The sequence below is a fragment of the Colobus angolensis genome, unplaced genomic scaffold, assembly GCF_000951035.1.
Source record: "Colobus angolensis palliatus isolate OR3802 unplaced genomic scaffold, Cang.pa_1.0 Scaffold107, whole genome shotgun sequence".
Lineage (NCBI taxonomy): Eukaryota > Metazoa > Chordata > Mammalia > Primates > Cercopithecidae > Colobus > Colobus angolensis.
In genome coordinates, this window is record NW_012111697.1 from 381795 (window position 1) to 404820 (window position 23026).

The 23026-nt window shown below is 40.8% G+C and overlaps 1 protein-coding gene across 1 annotated transcript in view; it reads left to right on the forward strand.

Annotated features, from left to right (window-relative positions):
* DPY19L3 (dpy-19-like 3 (C. elegans)) overlaps positions 1–23026 on the forward strand; it is a 79079-nt gene that overhangs the window by 14640 nt on the left and 41413 nt on the right. The window contains exons 3-7 of the mRNA XM_011947299.1: positions 9938–10028; positions 13601–13722; positions 14328–14473; positions 16529–16652; positions 17195–17329. Coding sequence (XP_011802689.1) covers positions 9938–10028; positions 13601–13722; positions 14328–14473; positions 16529–16652; positions 17195–17329 — 618 coding nt within the window. The remainder of the gene's footprint in view (positions 1–9937; positions 10029–13600; positions 13723–14327; positions 14474–16528; positions 16653–17194; positions 17330–23026) is intronic.

Genomic DNA, 23026 nt, shown 5'->3' on the forward strand with positions numbered 1-23026 from the left:
TTTTTAGTAGAGACAGGATTTTGCCATGTTGCACAGGCTGGTCTCGAACTCCTGAGCTCAGGCAGTCCACCCACCTCTGCCTCTCAATGTTAGGATTACAGATGTGAGCCACCATGCCCGGCCGCCGTTACTTTTAAATGGCAAAAACCACAATCACTTTTGCACCAACCTAGTACATAAGAATGCCAACATAAGTAATAATGTTATAATACATAATAGTACAATAATAACATAACAATGTAATATGTATAACACAAGATAAAAGAGGAAAGAGAAGAGAGGGTAAAAGATGGTGGAGGCTGACTGGGCACACTGGCTCACGCCTGTCATCCCAGCACTTTGGGAGGCCAAGGATCGCTTAAGTTCAGTAGTTCAAGACAAGCCTGGGCAATATGGTGAAACCCCATCTCTAAAAAAATAAAATTGCCGGGCATGGTGGCACGTGCCTATAGTTCCATCTACGCAAGAGACTGGGGTATAGGAGGATTACTTGAGCTTAGGAGGCAGAGGTTGTCATTAGCTAAGATTGTGCCATTGTGCTCCAGCCTGTTTGACAGAATGAGACCCTGTCTCAAAAAAAAAAGGATGGGGGAAGCCAGCTGGCAGAGTGGCTCACAGCTGTCATCTCAGCACTCTGGAGGGCAGAAGGTGGGAGGATTGCTTGAGCCCAGAAGTTCAAGACCAGCCTGGGCGACATAGTGAGATCCCATCTCTACAAAAATTTTTTTGAAAATTAGCTGGGTGTGGTGGTGTGCACCTGCAGCCCCAGTTACTTGGGAAGCTGAGACAGGAGGGTCATCTGAGCTGGGGAGGTCAAGGCTGCAGTGAGCTATGATCACACCACTGTACTCTGGCCTGGGTGACAGAGTGAGACCCTGTCTCTAAAAACAAAAAAAAAGAAAAGAAAAAAATTTTTTAAAAAATGGGTAGGAGTATCCTGATTTCTTTCTCTTTTATATCTGGAAGTCAAATTTTTGATTTAAAACTGGTAAGAAACACCAGCCTGGGCAACATGGCAAAAACCTGTCTGTACTAAAAATACAAAAAAAAAAATTAGCCAGGCTTGGTGGCACACAACTTACCCCCAGCTACTTGAGAGGGTGCGATGGGATGATCACCTGAGCACAGGAAGCCAAGTCTTAAGTGAGCCAAGATCATACCATTGCACTCCAGCCTGGGCAACAGAGTAAGACCCTGTCTCAAAAACAAAAAAAGATGGCAGTACTCTTCAAGTTGATCTACAGATTCAAAATGATCCCTCTCAGAATCCCAGGTGGACTTTTCACAGAAATTGACAAGCTAGTCCAAAAATGTATATGGAAACTCAGGGGACTCAGAATAGCTAAAACAGTTTTGAAAAAGAAAAACGAAGTTGTAAGACTCAAACTTTCTGATTTCAAAACTTACTACACAGCCACAGTAATCAAGACTCTTGTGCTGGCATAAGGTAGATGTATAGATCAGTAGAATAAAATTGGAAATACAGACATAAATCTTTAGATGATCAAGTGATTTTCAACAGGGCACCAGGAAGGACAGTTAAGTAGAGAAAGAATAGTCTTCAATAAATGGTCTATAAACAAATGGATATTCACATGCAAAAGAATGAAGTTAGACCACTGCCTCACACCACACACAAAAATTAACTCAAAATGGATCATAGGCCTGAATGCCTAAAACTGTAAAGCATTTAGAAGAAAACATACAAATGAATCATTATAACCGTGGAGTAGGCCAAAACTTTATAGAGACAACACTAAAAACACATGATTAAAAATAAATAAATAAATCGGTCTTCATCAAAATTAGACATTTTCATACTCCAAAGTACACCATCAGGCCAGGCGCAGTGGCTCATGCCTGTAATCTCAGCACTTTGGAGGCCAAGGTGGGCAGATCACTTGAGGTCAGGAGTTCAAGACCAGCCGGGCCAAAATGGTGAAACCCTGTATCTACTAAAAGTACAAAAATTAGCCAGGTGTGATGGCACACATCTGTAGTCCCAGCTACTAGGGAGGCTGAGGCAGGAGGATCACTTGAACCTGGGAGGCAGAGGTTGCAGTGAGCTGAGATGGGGGCACTGTGCCCCATCCTGGGTGACAGAGCGAGACTCCGACTCAAAAAAAAAAAAAAATTAAAAATAAAAACTTGAAAGTCAAAATTATTCCTTGATCCATGGGCTGTAGAGTGGATTTTGTGTTAGCAGGTGTGAAAATAACACAAATCACCAGATGCATTATCAATGAGCAGTAGTATTTTGAAAAGAATTTTTTTTTCTTCCTGAGTAGTAGTAGGTCTCAACAGTGGGCCTAAAATATTCAGTAAATCATGCTATCAAAACATCTGCTGTCATCCAGGTTTTGTTGTCCATCTCTAGAGCACAAGCAGAGTAGATTTCATGTCATTCTTAATAAGGGCCCTAGGATTTTTAGAATGGTAAATGAACATTGGCTTCAACTTAAAGCCGCCAGCTGCATTAGCCCCTAACAAGAGAGTCGGCCTGTGCTCTGAAGCTTTGAAGCCAGGCGTTGACTTCTCCGCTTGAGCTGTAAGAGTCCGAGACGACATCTTTCAATAGAAGGCTGTTTCATCTACATTGAATATCTATTGTTTAATGTAGGCACCTTCATCAGCGATCTTAGCTGGATCTTCTGGATGACTTGCTACAGCTTTTCCATTAGCACTTTCAGCTTCACCTTGCACTTGTATGTTAGGGAGATGGCTACTTCCCCTCAACCTCATGTACCAGGTCTGCTAGCTTCCAGCTTTTCTTCTGTGGCTTCCTCACCTCTCTAGCCTTCACAGAATTGAAGAGTTAGGGCCTTGCTCTGGATTAGGCGTTGGCTTAAAAGAATGTTTTAGATGGGTTGATTTTCTATCAGAGCATTAGACTTTCTCTATATCAGCAATGAGGCTGTTTTTCATTCTTATCATTGGTGCATTCGCTGGAGTAGCACTTTTAATTTCCTTTCATAACTTTTTCTTTGTGTTAACAGCTTGGCTGTTTGGCACAGGAGGCCTGGCTTTTGGTCTTTCTCAACTTTTGACATGCTTTCCTCACTAACTTACCATCTCTAGCTTTCCATTTAAAGTGAGAGATGTGCCACACTTCCTTTCAACGCTTACAGGCTATTGTAAAGTTAGTAATTTTGGTACGATTGTGTCTCAGGGAGCAGAGAGGCCTGGGGAGAGGAAATGAGACAGAAGAATGACAGAGGTATCAGAACACACACATTTCAGTTCACTGTCTTACATGGGTGTGGTTTATTGTGCCCCAAAACAATTACAGTAGTATTGATGACATCAGAGATCACTGATCCTAGATCCCATGACAAGTATAATAATAAAGAAAAATGTGAAATATTGGAAGAATTACTAAAATGTGACGGAGACAAAAAATGAGCAATAGCTGTTGGGAAAATGGCGTTGATAGTTGTTTGATGCACAGTTGCCACTAAGTTTCAGGTTGTAAAAATGCATTATCTACAAAGGGCAGGAAAGTGAGGCACAGTGAGATGAGGCGTGCCTGAAGTCATTTCCCTTTGTTTACAATGTGTTCTTTCTCTAGTGTTTTGTTGTTGTTGTTTGTTTGTTTGTTTTTGAGATAGGATCTCGCTCTGTCTCCCAGTCTGGAGTGCGGCGGTGCGATCTCAGCTCACTGTAGCCTCGACCCCCTGAGCTCAGGTGATTCTCCCACTGCAACCCCACAAGTAGCTGGAACTATAGGTGCATACCACCGTGCCCAGCTAATTTTTTATATTTTTAGTACAGATTGGGTTTTGCCATGTTCCCTAGGCTGGTCTTAAAGTCCTAGGCTCAAGTAATCCACCTGCCTCAGCCTCCCAAAGTGCTGGGGTTATCAGCGTGAGCCACCGCACACAGCCGCATTCTTCTTTCTTGTTGGAACATAAACATCTTTTGGTCAAGTACTAAATTCCTGCACCTTTTTGTTTCCCCAGCAAATAAATGTGCAGTGATAAGGAAGGCAGTTCTCCTTTGGCTGTGAGCACCAAGGTCACTCTTCTTTTTAGTCTTTTTTTCCATTTGCTAACATTTTCCACTTATTTACTTGATATCGCCGAATTTGCGTGACTTCCCATTGAATACTCTTGCAAAGCAAGGAGACTTTAGAATAGATAGGGTTAATCCACACAATACTAGCACGGTAGTGCTAAGACTGCTGATTGCCTGAGTGTGGGCCCAGTGGAAGAACTGTCGCTTCAACAGCAGACTGCCCTCCTCACAAGCCCTGCTTGGCACTTCTCACATGCCACGGCTTTAATCAACTCTAGGGCAAGAATCATTCCCCTCTAACAGATGGACATGAATTTAACCAGACAATAAACCATGTATGTGCCATAAATATGTTTGCTGAGGGCATGATTCCCAGTACAGAACTTTAAGAACAGCTGTCTTATGGGCTACTATTTCTTGGTGAGATGATTTGTTAACCTCATTCTGAAACAGATTACATTTATAAAGTTAATTTTTCGGTGGCTTCCCCACTACTAACAGTCTAATTATTTTGGGGGACGATTTTTGTAAACAAAACTTTTTTTTTTTTTTCTGAGACAGAGTCTCACTCCATCACCCAGGTTACAGTGCAGTGCCGGGATCTCAGCTGACTGCACCTTCCACCTCCCGGGTTCAAGCAATTCTCATGCCTCAGCCTCCCAAGTAGCTGGAATTACAGACATGCGCCACAATGCCCGGATAATTTTTGTATTTTTAGTAAAGGCAGGGTTTTGCCATGTTGGCCAGGCTCATCTCAAACTCCTGACCTCAAGTGATCTGCCCACCTTGACTTCCCAAAGTGATGGGATTGCAGGTGTGAGCCACTGTGCCCGGCCTGTAAACAGAACTTTTTTACATGAGTTGTTTTTGTTTTTTGTTAAAGCAGGGTGAGGAAGACTTTATTCAGGACCGTCATGATAGATGTAGGGACCGCTGCAACAAGGTCTTGCAGTGGTGGAGAGAGATTGTACTCAACTCCTAGTACAGCATGGGTGAGTAGGAATGGGCAGCCAAGGAGCGGGGTGGGGTCAGTGGCTGGGAAATGAGTAAGAGGAACCACTGGGGTATGGGAGATTCTGGCTCAACCAGGCTTAGAGGATTCTTGCTAAAGGCAGGCCAGGGTGACCAGACATTATGTGGGGGATCTATTTACATGAGATTTTTTTTTTTTTTTTTTTTTTTTGAGACGGAGTCTCGCTCTGTCGCCCAGGCTGGAGTGCAGTGGCCGGATCTCAGCTCACTGCAAGCTCCGCCCCCCGGGTTTACGCCATTCTCCTGCCTCAGCCTCCCAAGTAGCTGGGACTACAGGCGCCCACCACCTCGCCCGGCTAGTTTTTTGTATTTTTTAGTAGAGACGGGGTTTCACTGTATTAGCCAGGATGGTCTCGATCTCCTGACCTCGTGATCCGCCGGTCTCGGCCTCCCAAAGTGCTGGGATTACAGGCTTGAGCCACCGCGCCCGGCCTTACATGAGATTTTTTAAAAGCTAATTTGATGTTTCCTTTCCACATTGGGTGTCGTTTGTCTCAAAGGACTCTCTAGCCTTTGGGCATTGCCAGCAACTTATCTGAGTGCCTGTGGGGAATGTGATGAGTCATTGTGAGCAGTCATTTTATTTTCTTTTTGTACTTCTGTTAAGTTACTATATACACTGTTACTTCAATGGTTTTAAGTACCATTGTGATACTTAAACCATGTGGTTTTTTGTTTGTTTTGTTTTTGAGAGGGAGTCTCACTCTGTCTCCCAGGCTGGAGTACTGTGGCGTGATCTCGGCTCACTGCAACCTCTGCCCTCCGAGTTCAAGTGATTCTCTTGCCTCAGCCTCCCGAGTAGCTGGGATTGCAGGTGCCTGCCACCACGCCCAGCTGATTTTTTGTATTTTTAGTAGAGACGGGGTTTCACCATCTTGGCCAGGCTGGTCTTGAACTCCTAACCTCATGATCCACCTGTCTTGGCCTCCCAAAGTGCTGGGATTACAGGCGTGAGCCACCGTGCCTGGCCAGCTGTACAGTTCTTTATAAATATAAGTCTTTTGTCTTTCTACTTCTTTCTGTCATTATCTTCGAAGATGTTTTCATTCTGTCAACATTGCATTCCCCATGGAACCTGTGCAAATTGAAATATGAAGTATTTGTTCGTTTTGCGTTCTTTAGAGGATAAGTGCTATTGGTGTATATTTTCATGGGTGTGATCTACCAGGCGAAGTATAAATTGCTGTAAAACTGGAAAAGTGTTTGAATGAGTGAAGCAGATGTTCTGTTAGCATGAAGCAGATGTAAAACTTGCAAGTGTCTGTCTAATAAAGTATAGCATTTGGTTCTATACAGCTGGTGCCAGATTACCAATTAATCATGTTTGAATGCATTTTTACTAATTAGGTCCCCCTCTGTTCTTTATGCATTCTGGCTATATTAAAGGGAGGGATGGGACACAAAAGCTTTCTACCTTTAGTACGTTGAGCAACGTTTTTTCTTATTCCCTGGTCTTTTATTCTTAGAACCATATAATTTACTCTTTCATTCTTTATTGGCTCTCCAGTTTGATTTGGGATGTAGATGTGACATGAGGATTTTCATACTCCTCGAGTGCCTTTGAACACTTTAAGGAAGCTAAAGAAAATAATGTAATTAATGTTGTTGTTTTTCTTATTTGCATGGACAAAAGCTAGTATTTGCTCAGTTAATATCAATTCATAGCCTCTGTGGCTGTTTGACTGAGTAGGAGTTTGAGCATTCTAGAAACGAGTGATACCAGGTTGGGTTTATGTTCTTAAAAGCAATAGAGCACTTTTTCTCAAAGATAAAAAATGAGTGGGTTAACATAACTACCCAGAAGAATTGCCTTTACTGCTATGAAAGATACAACACAAATCACTCGCAATGAAAGTTAGAAAAGTTGTATCATTATGTATTAGCCTTTTTATAAAGCAAGTGTGTTATTGAAATAATTAAATTTTAAGCCCAGGCACTGTGGCTCCTGCCTGTAATCCCAGCACTTTGGGAGGCCGTGGCAGGAGGATCACTTAAGCTCAGGAGTTCAAGACCAGCTTGGGCAACATGGCGAAACTGTACCTCTACAAAAAATACAAAAATTAGGCGGACATAGTGGCATGTGCCTGTAGTCCCAGCTACTTGGAAGCTGAGGTGAGAAGATCACTTGAGCCTGGCAGGCGAAGGCTACGATGAGCCGTGATCAGGCCACTGTACTCCAGCCTGGGTGACAGAGTGAGACCCTGTCTCCAAAAAATAAATAAATAAATTTCAGAACCTGATGGGCCTTTTTTTAAATGCTTGATTTCCTCAGGATAAATTTGTTTCCTGTGAAAGGAAGTTCAATATGTAAGGTTTGCTACCATACCTCTCATTTTTCTAAAAGGAGTTAGCAAACAATGATAAAAAGATTTAGAGGGTAGCAGAAATATATTAAATAAATAATTTCTAAGTCTGAAGATAATAGCATGAATGATTCTTATTTATTTATTTATTTATTGAGGCAGGGTCTTGCTCTGTCATCCAGGCTGGAGTGGCTTGATCATGGCTACTGCACCCTTAGCCTCCCAGTAGACTGAGTCTCAATCAATCCTCCTTCCTTAACCTCCCCAGTACCTGGGAATTCAGGTGCGTGCCACTATGCCTGGCTAATTTTTTTTTTTTTTTTTTTTTGGTAGAGACAGGGTTTTGCCATGTTGCCCAGGTTGGTCTTGAATTCCTGAGCTCAAGCAATCCACCCACTTTGGCCTCCCAAAGTGCAAGGCTATAGGCATGAGCCACCGCACCCAGCTTGAGTAGTTCTTTTAATGAAATGTTTATTACCATATGTCAATTAGTTGGAGTTAGGGGAAAGCAAAATGAGCTAAAAGAAGTTCATCAGCTAGAAAATGAGATGTTCAATATTTATCACTTTCCCCCACTGGGTTTGTGGAATGTGGATCTGCTATAATATGAAAAACCATGGCCAGGTGCGGTGCCTCACACCTGTCATCCCAGCACTTTGGGAGGCCGAGGCGGACAGATCACCTGAGGTTGGGAGTTCAAGACCAGCCTGACCAATATGGAGCAACCCCGTCTCTACTAAAAATACCAAATTAGCCGGGAGTGGTGGCACATGCCTGTAATCGCAGTTAACTAGGGAGGTTGAGGCAGGAGAATTGCTTGAACCTGGAAGTTGCAGGTTGCGGTGAGCCAAGATCACACCATTGCACTCCAGCCTGGGCACTAAGAGTGAAACTCCCTCTCAAAAAAAAAAAAAAAAAGACAGATTGAATTATATTTTAGACAATGTGTTACAGATTCTAGGACATGGTTTGTTTTGTTTTGTTTCGTTTTTAACACTGGTGTAAAAGAATCTCTAATGACATAGATAATAACTTTTTATTTATTTATGCTTTTACAGGTACAAGTTAAGTATCCCTCATCTGAAATGCTTGGGACCAGAAGTGTCTTGGATTTCAGATTTTGGGTTATTTGCATATACATAATGAGAAATCTTGGGGATAGGATTCAGTTGTAAACATGAAATTCGTTTATGTTTCATGTATACCTTATGCACATAGCCCGAAGGTGATTTTATACAATGTAGTTCATAAGTTTGTGCATGAAACAAAGTTTGTAGATGCTGAACCATCAGAAAACAAAGGTGGCACTATCTCAACCATCCTAGTGGGCAGTCTATGATTATTTGGCATCACCATTGTTCCTGACTCTGAATTTATATGCTACCTTTATAAGTAATCATTTTCTTATACTTATTCACACATAAGTACTTAACGATAAAAAATATGACATACCATCAGTACAGTGAAAAAAATAACACTTTCAGGGTAACTTGTGGCATCATTTTGGCTCTCAGAAAGTATCCGATTTTACAGTATTTCATTTGGATTTCAGCTTTTCAGGTTAGGGCTGCTTAACCTATAGATAAAGTGTATCATCCAACAGTATTAATTGCATTATTCCAGAAAGTCTTCCGTGTCATTATTGCCTATTGCTTCTATGTTTTATAGTAATAATTTAAATTTAATAAAAGTATCTTGTAACTAAATTGGCTAATAGCTATTACTTTAGGTTTTCAGTTCTTCTAGGGTTGAACACTTATCTAAAAGCAGTTTAAATATTTCATATATCCATTTACCTGCATGAACCTCTTCCCACCAGGGTTACACTTGTCAGAGTAAAATTCATGTGTCTGCCTTATTTGACTACGAATGCCTTTTAATCTTAGAATAAAAAGAAAATGATGGATCTTATGTAATATTAGTAGCTTTTAGGTAGGTGTCTAATGCAATTATATTTCTTTTCATGTGGGAGTTTTTTTTTCTGCCATCCCTGTTTTGTGTCTCACTGATACTGCATAGGAATGGTGATGTATTCTTTAAAAATTTTTTTTTAAGATTAAACATTCATAGGCCGGGCGCGGTGGCTCAAGCCTGTAATCCCAGCACTTTGGGAGGCCGAGACGGGCGGATCACGAGGTCAGGAGATCGAGACCATCCTGGCTAACACGGTGAAACCCCGTCTCTACTAAAAATACAAAAACTAGCCGGGCGAGGTGGCGGGCGCCTGTAGTCCCAGCTACTCGGGAGGCTGAGGCAGGAGAATGGCGTAAACCCAGGAGGCGGAGCTTGCAGTGAGCTGAGATCTGGCCACTGCACTCCAGTCCGGGCGACAGAGCGAGACTCTGCCTCAAAAAAAAAAAAAAAAAAAAAATTCACTAAAGTAGAGAATAGTAGGACAGACTCCCATGTATCCCTCACTCAACTTTAACAATGATCAGCCTTCCATTCTTGTTTGCCAAGATTTTTTGAGATATATTTTCAGAGTTTTTTCTCTTTCAAGTTGCAGTTATATATCCTTTCTACAGGAACAATATGTATTTAAACCAAAACTAGGTCGTGTAAACCCATAGGATCCAACTCTGTTTCAGGAAGTGGAGCGAGAAATCTCATTCAGAACAGAGTGCGGCTTGTATTACTCCTACTACAAGCAGATGCTGCAGGCTCCAACCGTCGTGCAAGGTAATTACAACTGATAGTTTCGTTTGGGGTCTTCTGCATTTTTTTCAATAGTTTACTCAGAAGTACTATGTACCAAAAACTACTTAAATGCTCTCTAGAACATGTGTAGCTTTTCCTTGTTAATGTCTAATCATTCCATGAAAATGTCTTTTTTACTCTGGAAGAAGTTATGTAATACTTTATATAACCCTCCTCTCCTTGCCTTCCAGCTCTGTTCCATCCCAAAAGTAATGCCTTTACAATTTTATGGTTTTGTTGCTGAATTTTCTCATGATCATTTTGGAAGAGGTCTTTGCAGGTGAAAGGAGTATTGTCTGAGAACAGGAGGCATTTTGGTAACACAAATAAAAATTACAGTTGTCTCTCTTGTCCCCAGTGCCTCCATTCATTCCTTTATTTCACAGTTGCCATTTTCTTGCATTTTTACTTACCCTGAGTGGGTTAGACCCCACACGCTGCCTTTACTCCATCTAATGAAAGCCCCAACATACATCTCTTCTACCTAATATATACTTGATAGGCTTAGCATGAGTGCATGTAACAGAAAAACTGCTCTTTTATAGGCTTTATTTGGAGTCAGCTTTGACATTTTTGGTGGCAGTTATTCATAAATTAGTTGCAGTGGTATGACCATAGCTCACTGCAGTCTCAATCTCCCAAGCTCAAGCAGTCCTCCTGCCTCAGCCTCCCAAGTAGCTGGGACTACGGGTATGCACTACCATATTCGTTTTTTGTTTTGTTTTATTTCTCTGTGGAGACGAAGTCTCACTATGTTGCCCAGGCTGGTCTCAAACTCCTGAGCTCAAGTGATCCTCCTGCCTCAGCCTCCCAGAGTGCTGGAATTATAGGCATGAGCCACTGCACCCAGCCCATAAGTGATGTTTTGTACTTGTAGCTTTATCACCTAGGAGACATGACATTTTGGTTATCTTTGGTTTTGTGCCATAAAAATTAATGAGTTGGTCCCTGTGTTGATAGCCAGATTCATCCATAATAAGGGTAATTACTCTCCAGCCCTTCACTGGTTTTAGCAGCCATTGATGATTATCATCTGTAGTTCTTACTTCACTAGGGATGCAAATTAGTGACCTTCTAATTCTGTCATTCCTCCTGTATTTATTAGTTGGAACTCTGTTATATAGAGAACCTTCTCATTGTTTCGCTACCTTGCGGTACAGTTTATACAAGAAAGGCAGGCTTAGTATTCGTTTTTTCCCCATATGATCAAACCTTGTTATTCACAGATCGCATAGTTGCAAAATCATTTACTTCCTAAAATGTACTTATAACCTAAAATCAGTATTAATAGTGCTTTCACAGTCATTCATGGACATGTCCAGAGCAACAGAATAGCCTCTGGCATGTGTGTTTCCCACAGAGACTGAATGAGGTGACACTCTGCCTCCTTGTCTCAGCTCTCACACTGCAGTGTCCCTTTCAGAAAGTCTCTTTTATGCCATGGCCTTTGCATTGTTTTGTTCTTTGTTGCAGTTTAAAATGATCCCCCAAGGCCAGGTGCGGTGGCTCACGCCTGTAATCCCAGCACTTTGGGAGGCCGAGGCGGATGGATCACCTGAGGTCGGGAGTTCAAGACCAGCCTGACCAACCTGGAGAAACCCTGTCTCTACTAAAAATACAAAAAAATTAGCCGGGCATGGTGGCACATGCCTATAATTCCAGCTACTCGGGAGGCTGAGGCAGGAGAATCGCTTAAACCTGGGAGGCGGAGGTTGTGGTGAGCCGAGATCACGCGACTGCACTCCAGCCTGGGTGACAGAGTGAGACTCTGTATCAAAATTTAAAAAATAAAAACATTAATGAATTAAAACACAACAGACTGGGTGGCTTAAATGGCAGAAATTTTTTTCTCACAGTTCAGGAGGCTGGAAGTCTGAGGTTAGGGAGCCACATGGTCAGGTTCTAGGGAGGGCTGTCTTCCTGTCTTGCAGACAGCCACCTTCTTGCTCTGCCCTTACATGGCAGAAAGAGAAGAGCGAGTTCTCTGGTGTCACTTCTTTTAAGGCCACTAATCCCATCATGAGGGCCCATAACTCTCCGACCTAAGAGTTGGAGAGTTACCCATCCATAACACTCCTGTGTTAGACTTCAGGCTTGCCATAATGTAATACCACAGACTGCATGGCTTAAACAACAGAAATTTTTCTCTCCCTTCTGGAGGGTAGAAGTCCAAGATCCCCATGCTGTTAGGATTGGTTTCTATTGAGGCCTCTCTTCCTGGCTTTGTAGATACCCTTTTCTTGCTGTGTCCTCACATATCCTTTCCTCTGTGCAAATGCAGAGAGCACAAGGGCAAGCTCTTGTCTGTTCCTCTTGTAAGAACACCAGTCCTATCAGATTAAGACCCCAACTGTGTGACCTCACGTACCCTTTATTACCTCCTGTAGGCCCTGTCTCCAAGAACAGTCATATTAGGGGTTAGGGCTTCAGCATACAGATTTGAGGGGGACACATTTCAGTCCACAGCACCTCCTGTTGAGGGACATCTGGGTTGTTTTGGATCAATCTTTTGCTGGTACAAATGGTGCTGCATGAGTGACCTTGTGCCGATGTGATTTTGTCTTTTTGCCAGCCTGTGTATGGGATTGATTCCTAGACACGGGCTTTCTGGGTCAAAGGGTAAATTCATATGTGATTTTGCTAGATACTGCAAAATTCCTCTCCATAGAGATGATACCATTTTGTATTCCCAACTATAGTATATAGGAGTCTACTTTTTTATAATCTCACAGAGTGTATTGTAAAACTTTTTTTTGCCAAGGCAGTAGTTGAGAAATAGCATCCCTCAGGGTAGTTTTAATTTGCAGTCTTTTAATAGGAGCAAGGTTGAGCATCTTCTCCTATGGGGAAGGACTGTGTGCATGTTTTCTGTGAACTATCCATTCATGCCTTGGATTAATTAGCCTGGTTACAGTGACAGAGGACCTCTATGGCTTGGATCTCTATAACAGCAGGTCGAGTTCTCCTTCTCATGACAATGTCAGCTGTGAGGGAGCTGCAGCTCTACTCTGCCCCGAACATCCGTGCATTCAAGCCCTATTTGGAACATGTCAGTGTCATGGCAGAGGGCAAGAGCAAGAGCTGGTAGAAACATACCTTGTCTCCTAAAACCTCTGCTCAGCTGTGACTTACATCCACTCACATGCCACTGGTTAGAGCACATGGCCAAAGCTGTTCTGGGGAGTAGAGAAGGAAGGCCATGTGTACTCTCCCAAAGGAGATACTGCAGGTCTCATGGCAGGAAGGCAAGGTGGAGAAATGTGAAATCCTCTTGCCCACATTTCTAGAGAAAGACCTTGTGGTGGTGATGGTGGTGGTATTTGCATTCCAGTTACAAAAGTTTTAATTTGCCTGTGTTTGTGTAAATGTTTAAATGATGTCCATCGAATGTGTGGTAAGCTCTTTGAGGGCAGGAGTATGGTTTTTTTGCTTACTATTATATCCCCAATGCCTACCACACTCTCTACAACATACTAAACAATCTGTGGATAGTTTTGAATGAATAATTATGAGTGTAATTATTTTCTTCCTGACTTTTCACATACCAATCTTAGGTTTTCATGGCCTAATATATGATAATAAAACTGAATCTATGAAGACAATTAATCTCCTTCAGCGAATGAATATTTACCAAGAGGTTTTTCTCAGTATTTTATATAGAGTTCTACCCATACAGGTATGTTATGTTTTGTGACATTGAATTGTTAATATCAGATGAAAGTCAAAGCCTGCCATTTTGAGCTGAAAGTTGTCGCATCTGTCCTTCTGATCTTCAACTGGTTTAGTAGAAAATCAGCAATACCGTATTTTTTCCATGTGTATTGTGAACTTTATATTTTGTAAGATATTGCTTTTTGTTTACATAAGATAAAAGGTTTTTGTACATAGATGCTTCCTGGCTTATATATGTATGTGGCCTAGAAGCTGATAAATACTTTCATTTGGAAATGTGTAATCAGTCCTGATGGATCTTTGAGATAAAAAAATTTGTAAAGTCAGCAAATCACAATGACTGCTTGTCATGTGAATGAGGTATCCTCAGACTGAGTTAGGTATAAAACTTTCCGGAGTAAAGAGTGAAGCCAGACTTCTCACGGACTTCCTTCCCCTGTCTCTTAGTGGTGGGAAGAAAGGCTGCCCGAACAGGTGAAAGTGTGTAGGCTTGCTGCTTGGAATTAGGGGCAAGCTCCTGCATATTCTGTTCCTACTGTCATGTTTTAAATGGCACTAAGGAGGGTTAGGGCTCACCTGACAAACTTGTTTTATTGTTCCCTTTTACAGAAATATTTAGAGCCGGTTTATTTTTATATTTACACCTTATTTGGGCTCCAGGCGATCTATGTCACAGCTCTCTATATAACCAGCTGGCTACTCAGTGGTACGTGGCTGTCAGGACTGTTGGCAGCTTTCTGGTATGTCACAAATAGGTGAGTTGGAGTCAGTGTGCTTCTTTTCTTTCCAAAATGTAAGTGAAAATGAAGTCACTTCATTTCCAGCTCAGAGAAATTTCTTCTGCCACATTTGATTGGTTGGGAGCATTTTCTCTTTAGTTTACCTGGTGTTTTACTCAATTTTTCTTGTTTAGTTAGGGAGAAAGTGCTGCTTACGTATAATTCCAGCTGAGGAACAGAGAGCATTGAATTGCAAATCAAGAAAATCATTCATAATAATCCCAAACCTATTATCTGTTTGCTGTGTGATCAAGATTTCTCCAGCCACATGTCCCATCTCTTAAAGGGTTTTTTTAAATTGACAAATAGTAATTGTACATATTCATGGGCTACATAGTGATATTTCAATACATATAGAGTGTATAGTGATCAGATCAAGGTAATTAGCGTATCAGTCATTAAAAAGTTTTTGGGTTCTTTTTGCTCTTTTTTAAAGCCAATGAAGATTTTTAAAAATTTTATTTATTTAGCGGTTGTTTTTGTTTTTTGTAGAGACAGGATCTTCCTGTGTTGCCCAGGCTGGTCTTGAACTCCTGGCTTCAAGCAGTCCTCCCACCTTGACCTCCCAAAGTATTGGGATTACAGGCATGAGCCACTGTGCCTTGCCTAAGAAGTTTTAATTGTATCTTCACTGTCAACCTTAATAGGGTTGTATATGGCTCTCAATTAGTGGAACTTAAAGATGTACAAATGCAAGGGCATTTTTGCCTTATTTAATATCTACTATTATAAGCAGTAGAGCCTTATGATATCACATTTTTAAAAAACATATTCAAGATCATTGAATTATTGCCTGACCTACAGTGGCAATACCAGTATTCAAAAGGAGTCTTAAAACTTGAGCATGAGTTCTAATACAGGTTTTATTTTGTAAGTCTAAGCAAATTACTCGTTGTTACAATCCTATTGGGGGTTTACTGTATGCCAAACACTTTACAATATGCGTTATATGTCTTCTTCTAAGAACCCTATAGAGTAGATACCATTATTATCCCCATTTTAGAAATGATAAAATCGAGGCTTAAAAGGTTACATTTTGTACATAGATATAGATATCTGTATCTATATATCTTTTATATGAGATATATGTAGATATAGATACATTGATACATTGTTTCATATATATATCTCTTTTATATAGAGGTATATGTAGATATAGATACCTACATATACCTCTATATAGACACACACACACGTATGTTTGTGTTATATATGTGTATCATTTATTGAATGCCTAGTATGTGTGGGGATGGTATACAAAGATGAAAAATCTTACCCATACTTGCCCTCTTGGGGTTCACATTCTAGAGAGGCAGGAAGTTTTTTTTTTTTTTTTTTTTTTGAGACGGACTCTCACTCTGTCGCCCAGGCTGGAGTGCAGTGGCGGGATCTCAGCTCACTGCAAGCTCCGCCTCCCGGGTTTACGCCATTCCCCTGCCTCAGCCTCCTGAGTAGCTGGGACTACAGGCCCCTGCCACCTCGCCCGGCTAGTTTTTTGTATTTTTAGTAGAGAAGGGGTTTCACCGTGTTAGCCAGGATGGTCTCGAACTCCTAACCTCATGATCCACCCGTCTCGGCCTCCCAAAGTGCTGCGATTACAGGCTTGAGCCACCACGCCCGGCCCGGAAGTTTTTTAAAAATACTGTCAATGACATATTTAAGACTCGAGCATAAAAAACACCAAAGAAATACAGAGAGAGGGAAAATGTTTATTGCCTCTTGACACTAATGAAGTTAGGGAGAAATAAAAGTAAGGGTTTGGTTTGATACATTTGTGAGTAGGTCTGACCTGGGCTTGAATCCCAGGTGCTAAGAGCATACCCATGGACAGAACACTTAAATGTTCTCTATGCCAATTTTATGTTACAGGGATGATGATGATGATGATAAGGACAGTTATTGAGAACCAGTGGCCAGAATCGGATCTTAAGTATACTTGTCCTTAATGTAATATATCTTTCACTGAGGAAGTCTTCGAAGAAATTATCGTAAAAGCTATCACTTTGGCCATTTGTGTTTTCTTTTGTGCAGAATAGATACCACAAGAGTTGAGTTTACCATCCCACTGAGGGAGAACTGGGCACTGCCATTCTTTGCAATTCAGATAGCAGCAATTACATATTTCCTGAGACCAAACTTACAGCCTCTTTCTGAAGTAAGTGTTTATAAAATTTCATATATTTTTAATCCCCCAATTTTATATATGAAGCTTCAAAAAATGTGATGTGCTTAGTATCCCAATGCATGTGAATAGTTCTTATTCCATGACCAATTTTTAAACTTGAGTTAAATTAAGTTTTCTTTTCCTGAGCTTTTTCCTACTTTGCAAAGAAAATGTTTTCATTTTTGATGTTAAAAATGTACTCTACATAATCTACCCTTAAATAGTTGCAGCAAACCCACACACGATTTCTGCAAAACTGTCAGAATTTTTAAGCCCTTGCTCTTGAGATGTGATTTGATGCATTATCGCCTCCATAATAGTGTGGAATACACACACCGTATGTGAATATTTATATGCAAAGTGTCACTTTATGATAGTTAGAGCTTAAATAACAAATGCAAGGGTTTTCAGAGCAACAGTTTATGGTTTTTCTGTTTGGTTTATAGAGATACTGGCTGCTCTTGAGAAAACTTGTCTGCAAGGTTTTTTATTACTAGAGACATGTAAATTATACAAAGGTTTTCTTTTTACAGAGGCTGACTCTTCTTGCCATTTTCATATCAACTTTTCTCTTTAGTCTGACATGGCAATTTAATCAATTTATGATGCTGATGCAAGCATTAGTACTGTTCACACTGGACTCCCTGGACATGCTGCCAGCAGTGAAGGTGAGCTTTGCTTTCTTTTCTCACTTGAGATTTTCACCGTTTAGTGTTTTTATATCATAGAATGAGATGAAAATATGCAAGTACTTATGGGTAAAATTGAAGCTGTTTCTTAGATCTGCTGTAAATTTGCTGTGGCCAGTTGAAGCTGAGTAATTTATGAAGCCTTGTTTGACCATCTTAACTTTTATTCTGCTTATTTTAAGTTAAAAAATGGAATGGATTTATTTTGGAGCATAAGTGCCTAGGTCAATTGTTATTTATAGAGATGACTTAAATTTTAAAAGATAGCTCTTTTAAGATTTCTTACTGTGTACTGCCGCTTTTAAAAAAGAACTCAATAGGTATATGACAGTTTTTTTGTAGTACTTTATAAAATTTTCATAGTCACATTTAACTAATATGGGATGTGAATCCCTGTTGACTGGCTGAAAGTCACATGTGAAATAAACCCATCTCTGTCTCCTAGTGTCTGCTGCTGTCATTTAATCACATTTTTTCATGTGTAAAAATATGATTTTATGTATTGTGTACAGTTTTAAAATGCCTTATAGTTACTATTCTAAAGTAGTAATAACTTAAATATTTCCCAAGTATAATAAAATACTTTCTCCAGATCTAAGGCAGCAGTGTAGCCCAAGGATTTGCTCTCATTTATTCCATATCAAAGGAGATGCAGTCAGCTTCCATAACGGATTGAGTCTGAATTAAGAAACATGAAAGCCAACCAGCAAATACACATTGCCTGTCTGCTGAAACACTGTAATCGGATGGGCACTACAGGAAATGCTAATATGTGTAGTAATTCATTGTCATAGCCACAGTTTGCCTTTTACCTTGGGAAACAAAGGTTACACACATCAAGAACAGGCACACAAATGATAGCTGCTAATTAGCAATACTGATATATCTAAAAGAAGAAAAGTTATTTTTAGGCAGAGAAGTGTTTACAGAAGTGAGAAGCTTGAACTGGACCACTGGGATCACAAACGAGTAAAATTTGGGTGGGATGTCAGGGGTAGGGGCAGAATAGGAAGGTGGAATACAGCAAGAGCAAGTAGATAGGACAAAGTTTATATACGTATATAAAATGTTTAGTGTTTCTGCGGGTGTGCCAGTGGCCACTCCTGCACTGCTGGTAACCTATACACTCCTATAATCCTTCTTTAGTGTAGTTTCACAGCAGGTATCAAAAACCTAAAAATGTATTTGCCTTTTCACCAACATTTCTACCCCTATAAATTTGTCCTAAGTAAATAATCTACCATGTTCATTTTAGCTGTATTGTAATAAGAAAAAGCTGGGCAGAAAAGATAAAAAGAAATAAAACACTGGAAATGACTTGAGCCAGTAGCAATAGGGTATACTTAAATAAATGGTGGCATATCTATGCAATCAAGTATTACATAATCATTAGTTATGTATTCCCCCTATATTTTTTTGAAAAAGCAAAATATAGAGAAAATGAGTAAAGGTTCTGGAAAAACACACAGTAAAGTATTAACAGTCAGCTACATGATTGATGCTCTGCATATTCTTTTTGTTCTTTAGATCTTTTGATTTTTTCTGATAATGAACATGTATCTCTTTTTTGTTTTTCTTTGAGATGTGAGTCTCACTCTGTCTCCCATGCTGGAGTGCAGTGGCGCGATCTTGGCTCACTACAACCTCCACCTCCCGAGTTTAAGCAGTTCTCCTGCCTCGGCCTCCCAAGTAGCTGGGAATGCAGGTGCATGCCACCACACCTGGCTAATATTTGTATTTTTAGTAGAGACAGGGTTTTGCCATATTGCCCAGGCTTGTCTTGAACTCCTGACCTCAAGTGATCCACCTGCCTCAGCTTCTCGAAGTGCTGGGATTACAGACGTGAGCCACTGTGCCCATATGAATATGTATCTCTTTTAAAATTAGAAAACAAAGGTACTGTTTTGGCTCACACAACATTTTAAAATAATATAGCTAATTTAGTTCTAAACTTTGTTCAACTTTTGCATTTGAAACTATGTTGGTATTAGAAGTAGTTTTAAGTATCAGACTTTAAGGAGGAACATTATTACAATGAAAGGATCCTGAGTTATAAAACTAAATTGCGGCTATCAGCTCTGAAAGTAACTGGCTCTTTTAGCTTAGGCAAGTGATTTAACTTAGTTTCTTCATAAATTAGAATTACTTCTCTCTAACCATGTCAAATGGGAAAGAGTTGGAGTAATTGGTATAGAAAAAGGTAATACAAATTCAGAGCTCAAGATGGTGACAAGAAGCAGTACCTTCTTCAGTCCATTTTTGTCATCTTTTCATGAATGATGAAACTCTTACCAGCAAAAACTCAAGTTTCCAGTCAGAAATGTGAACAGAGTAAAACAGAACAGCAAGCATGTTATAAAGTGTATACTTTAGTTTAATTAAAGGCTAAAATATGGAGGTTAATAAAGTTTTCTTAATTTATGTGGAAACAAGACACATTCATGATAAATGTTTAAGAGATCATGTTAAGTATCCTATATGGTTCCAGACGAGGGGGGATAGAGACATTTCTCCCTGTTCCTCCCCAAAGTACATTTGAAAACCTTAGACAGTATATGTATATAACAAACCTAAGAGGAATTTGAGAGGTAGTGAGAAGAAATCAGACTGCCTAGAGACCTTGAGACCAGAGGGAAAATTTGACAGCGAGTTTCTTGGGTTTTCTTTTTGCCCCATATATCCTTGACTGGCTGCTGAAGAAGTCAGAAACCTGGGAATACCAGTGGACTCAGACAAACAAAAAGCCTCCTCCCTCTAACAAAAGGACCAGAAGAGAGGAAGCCTAACAAGACAGAAAACTTTCAAACATTAACTGCCTTATTCTAGCCAGATGCTACAGAAAAAACCACAGCCCCACTTCTACCTCCATCAGCAAAGTTCAGTGGGAAGCCTGGACTCCTACCCTTACCCAGCTGTCACTAGGCATGCCTTGCTTCCTGCCAGACCTGTGTCAGAGAAGTCTAGTGGGGAACCAGAACTTTCACCATCTCCCAGAGACATCTGTGAAGGCCACTTGGGAAACCTGGACTTCAACTCTCACTCAGTGATAATGAGACATCCTGTCCCCTCTGTGTCAGGATGGTGTCAGAGGAGGGCAACAGGGAGGTTGAGACTCTAACCACCACCCAGATGTAATAAGCCTCTCTCTATCTACTGCCCTACCCCATGCTGTCGGTGGAGGCCATGTAAGGAGCAGTGGTGACGCACTTCTATCTCTCCCAGCCAGGATGTGTCAGCAGGGACCTGTAGAGAGCCTGAACTTTCACCTTCACCCAGCAATAAGGAAGCACACATTCTGCTGACCCCCAGATGTCAGTGGAGGGCAAGTGGGCACCTTGGACTTCCATTTCCGTCTGGAAGTAACGAGGCAGCACCCTTCTTTCCCCGTTAGCATAGCGTTGGCATAGTTTGAATGTTTTTATGGTCCCCCACCAAATTTATATGTTGAAACCCAAACCCCCAAGGCAATGATATTAGGAGGTAGGGCCTTTTAGGAGGTGTTTAGCGCCTTAATAAAACAGGCACAAGGGAGTTGTTTCACCATGTCAGGAGGAGACAGCAAAAAAGTGCCATTAGTGAACCAGGAAACAAGCCCTCACCAGCCAGTGAATCTGCCAGTTCCTTGATCTTGGACTTCCCAGCCTCCAGAACTATGAGAAGTAACTCTTTTGTTGTTTATAAGCTACCTAGATTGCAGTATTTTGTTACATAGCAGCCTAGATGGACCAAGACACATGGTGTCACAGGAGGCCTGCTAACATGGCAGATTTAAATAAGATCCAGGGTCCCATAATGTAATAGGATACAGTTAAAAATCACTTCTTAGGCTGGGCACAGTGGCTCATGCCTATAATCCCAGCACTTTGGGAGGCCGAGGCAGGCAGATATTTGAGGTCAGTTTGAGATCAGCCCGGGCAACATGGTGAAACCCCGTCTCTGCTAAAAATGCAAAAATTAACTGGCTGTGGTGGCATGTGTCTGTAACGCAGCTATTCAGGAGGCTGAGGCAGGAGAATAGCTTGAGCCCAGGAGGCGGAGGTTGTAATGAGTCGGGATGGGGCAACTGCATTCCAGCCTGGACAACAGAGCAAGACTCTGTCTCAAAAAAAAAAAAAAAATTACTTCTTATATTAAGAATCAGGAAAATCTGTCTTGAGTGAGAAGAGACAGTCAATAGATGCTAACACTGAGATACACAGAAATTGGATTATCTTACAAGGAATTTAAGGCGGCCATCATAAAAAAAAAGCTTCATTGAGCAGTTACAAACACACTTGAAGCAAATGAAAATACAAGCTCTAAGCAAACAAGGAGAAGATACAAAGAATAAGCAAGTGGAAATTTTAGAACACAAAAATTCCAATAATCAAAGCTTAAAACTCAGTGGATGGACTCAACAGCAAAATGAAGTGGTCAGAGGAAAGAATCAGTGAACTTGAAGATAGAACAATTTAGAAATTACCTAATCGGAACAAGAAAAAATAGAATGAAACAAAAATGAACAGAGCCTCGAGGACTTGTGAGACTATAATGAAAAGTCTAACATTCAGGTAATCAGAACCCCAGAAGACAACAAGAAGAGAGTATACTAAAGCTGAAAAAAGTATGCAAATAAATACTTTTGGAAAAAATGTTGAAATTTCCTCAAATTTGGCAAAAGCTGTAAACCTTCAGAATCAACAAGCTGAGCTAGTATCAAACAGGAAAAATCCAAATAGAGCCACACTAAGACACATTATAATCAAACTTCTGGAGAGTAAACATACATTTTAAAAAGTTGAAAGTAGTCAGAAAAATACTGTACCTATAGGGGAAAACCAATTTAAATGACAGTGAATTCCTCATCAAAAACCATGGAGGGGCTGGGCCCAGTGACTCATGCCTATAATCCCAGCACTTTGGGAGGCTGAGGCGGGTGGATTGCTTGAGCCCAGGAGTTTGAGACCAGCCTGGGCAACATGATGAAACCCCATCTCTATAAATAATAATAATAATAATAATATGATTAGCCAGGCATGATAGCACGTGCCTGAGGTCTCAGATACTTGGGAGGCTGAAGTGGGAGAAATTGAGGCTGCAGTGAACTGTAATTGCACCACTGCATTCTAACTTGGGCAACAGAGCAAAACCCAGTCTCAAAAATAAAAAAATAAAAAAATAAAAAAAAACATGGAGGCCAAAAGGAAGTGGCATAGTATTTTCAGATGGAGAAAAAAAGAACTGTCAAGGCCGGGCGCAGTGGCTCATGCCTGTAGTCCTACTACTTTGAGAGGCCAAGGTGGGTGGATCAGTGTCAGGAGATCAGGACCATCCTGGCTAACACTGTGAAACCCTGTCTCTACTAAAAATACAAAAAATTAGTTGGGCATGGTGGCAGGCACTTGTAGTCCCAGCTACTCGGAAGGCTGAGGCACGAGAATGGCATGAACCCAGGAGGTGGAGCTTGCAGTGAGTCTAGATCATGCCACTGCACTCCAGCCTGGTCGACAGAGCGAGACTCTGTCTCAAAAAAAAAAAAAACCTGTCAGCCTATACTCCTATACCTAGTTAAAATACTCTTCAGGAATGAAAGGGAAATCAAAACATTCTCAATTAAGGAAACTAATATTACCAGCAATCCTACCTTAAGAGAATGGCTAAAGGAAGTTGTTGAAACAGAAAAGAAATAAGGAATTT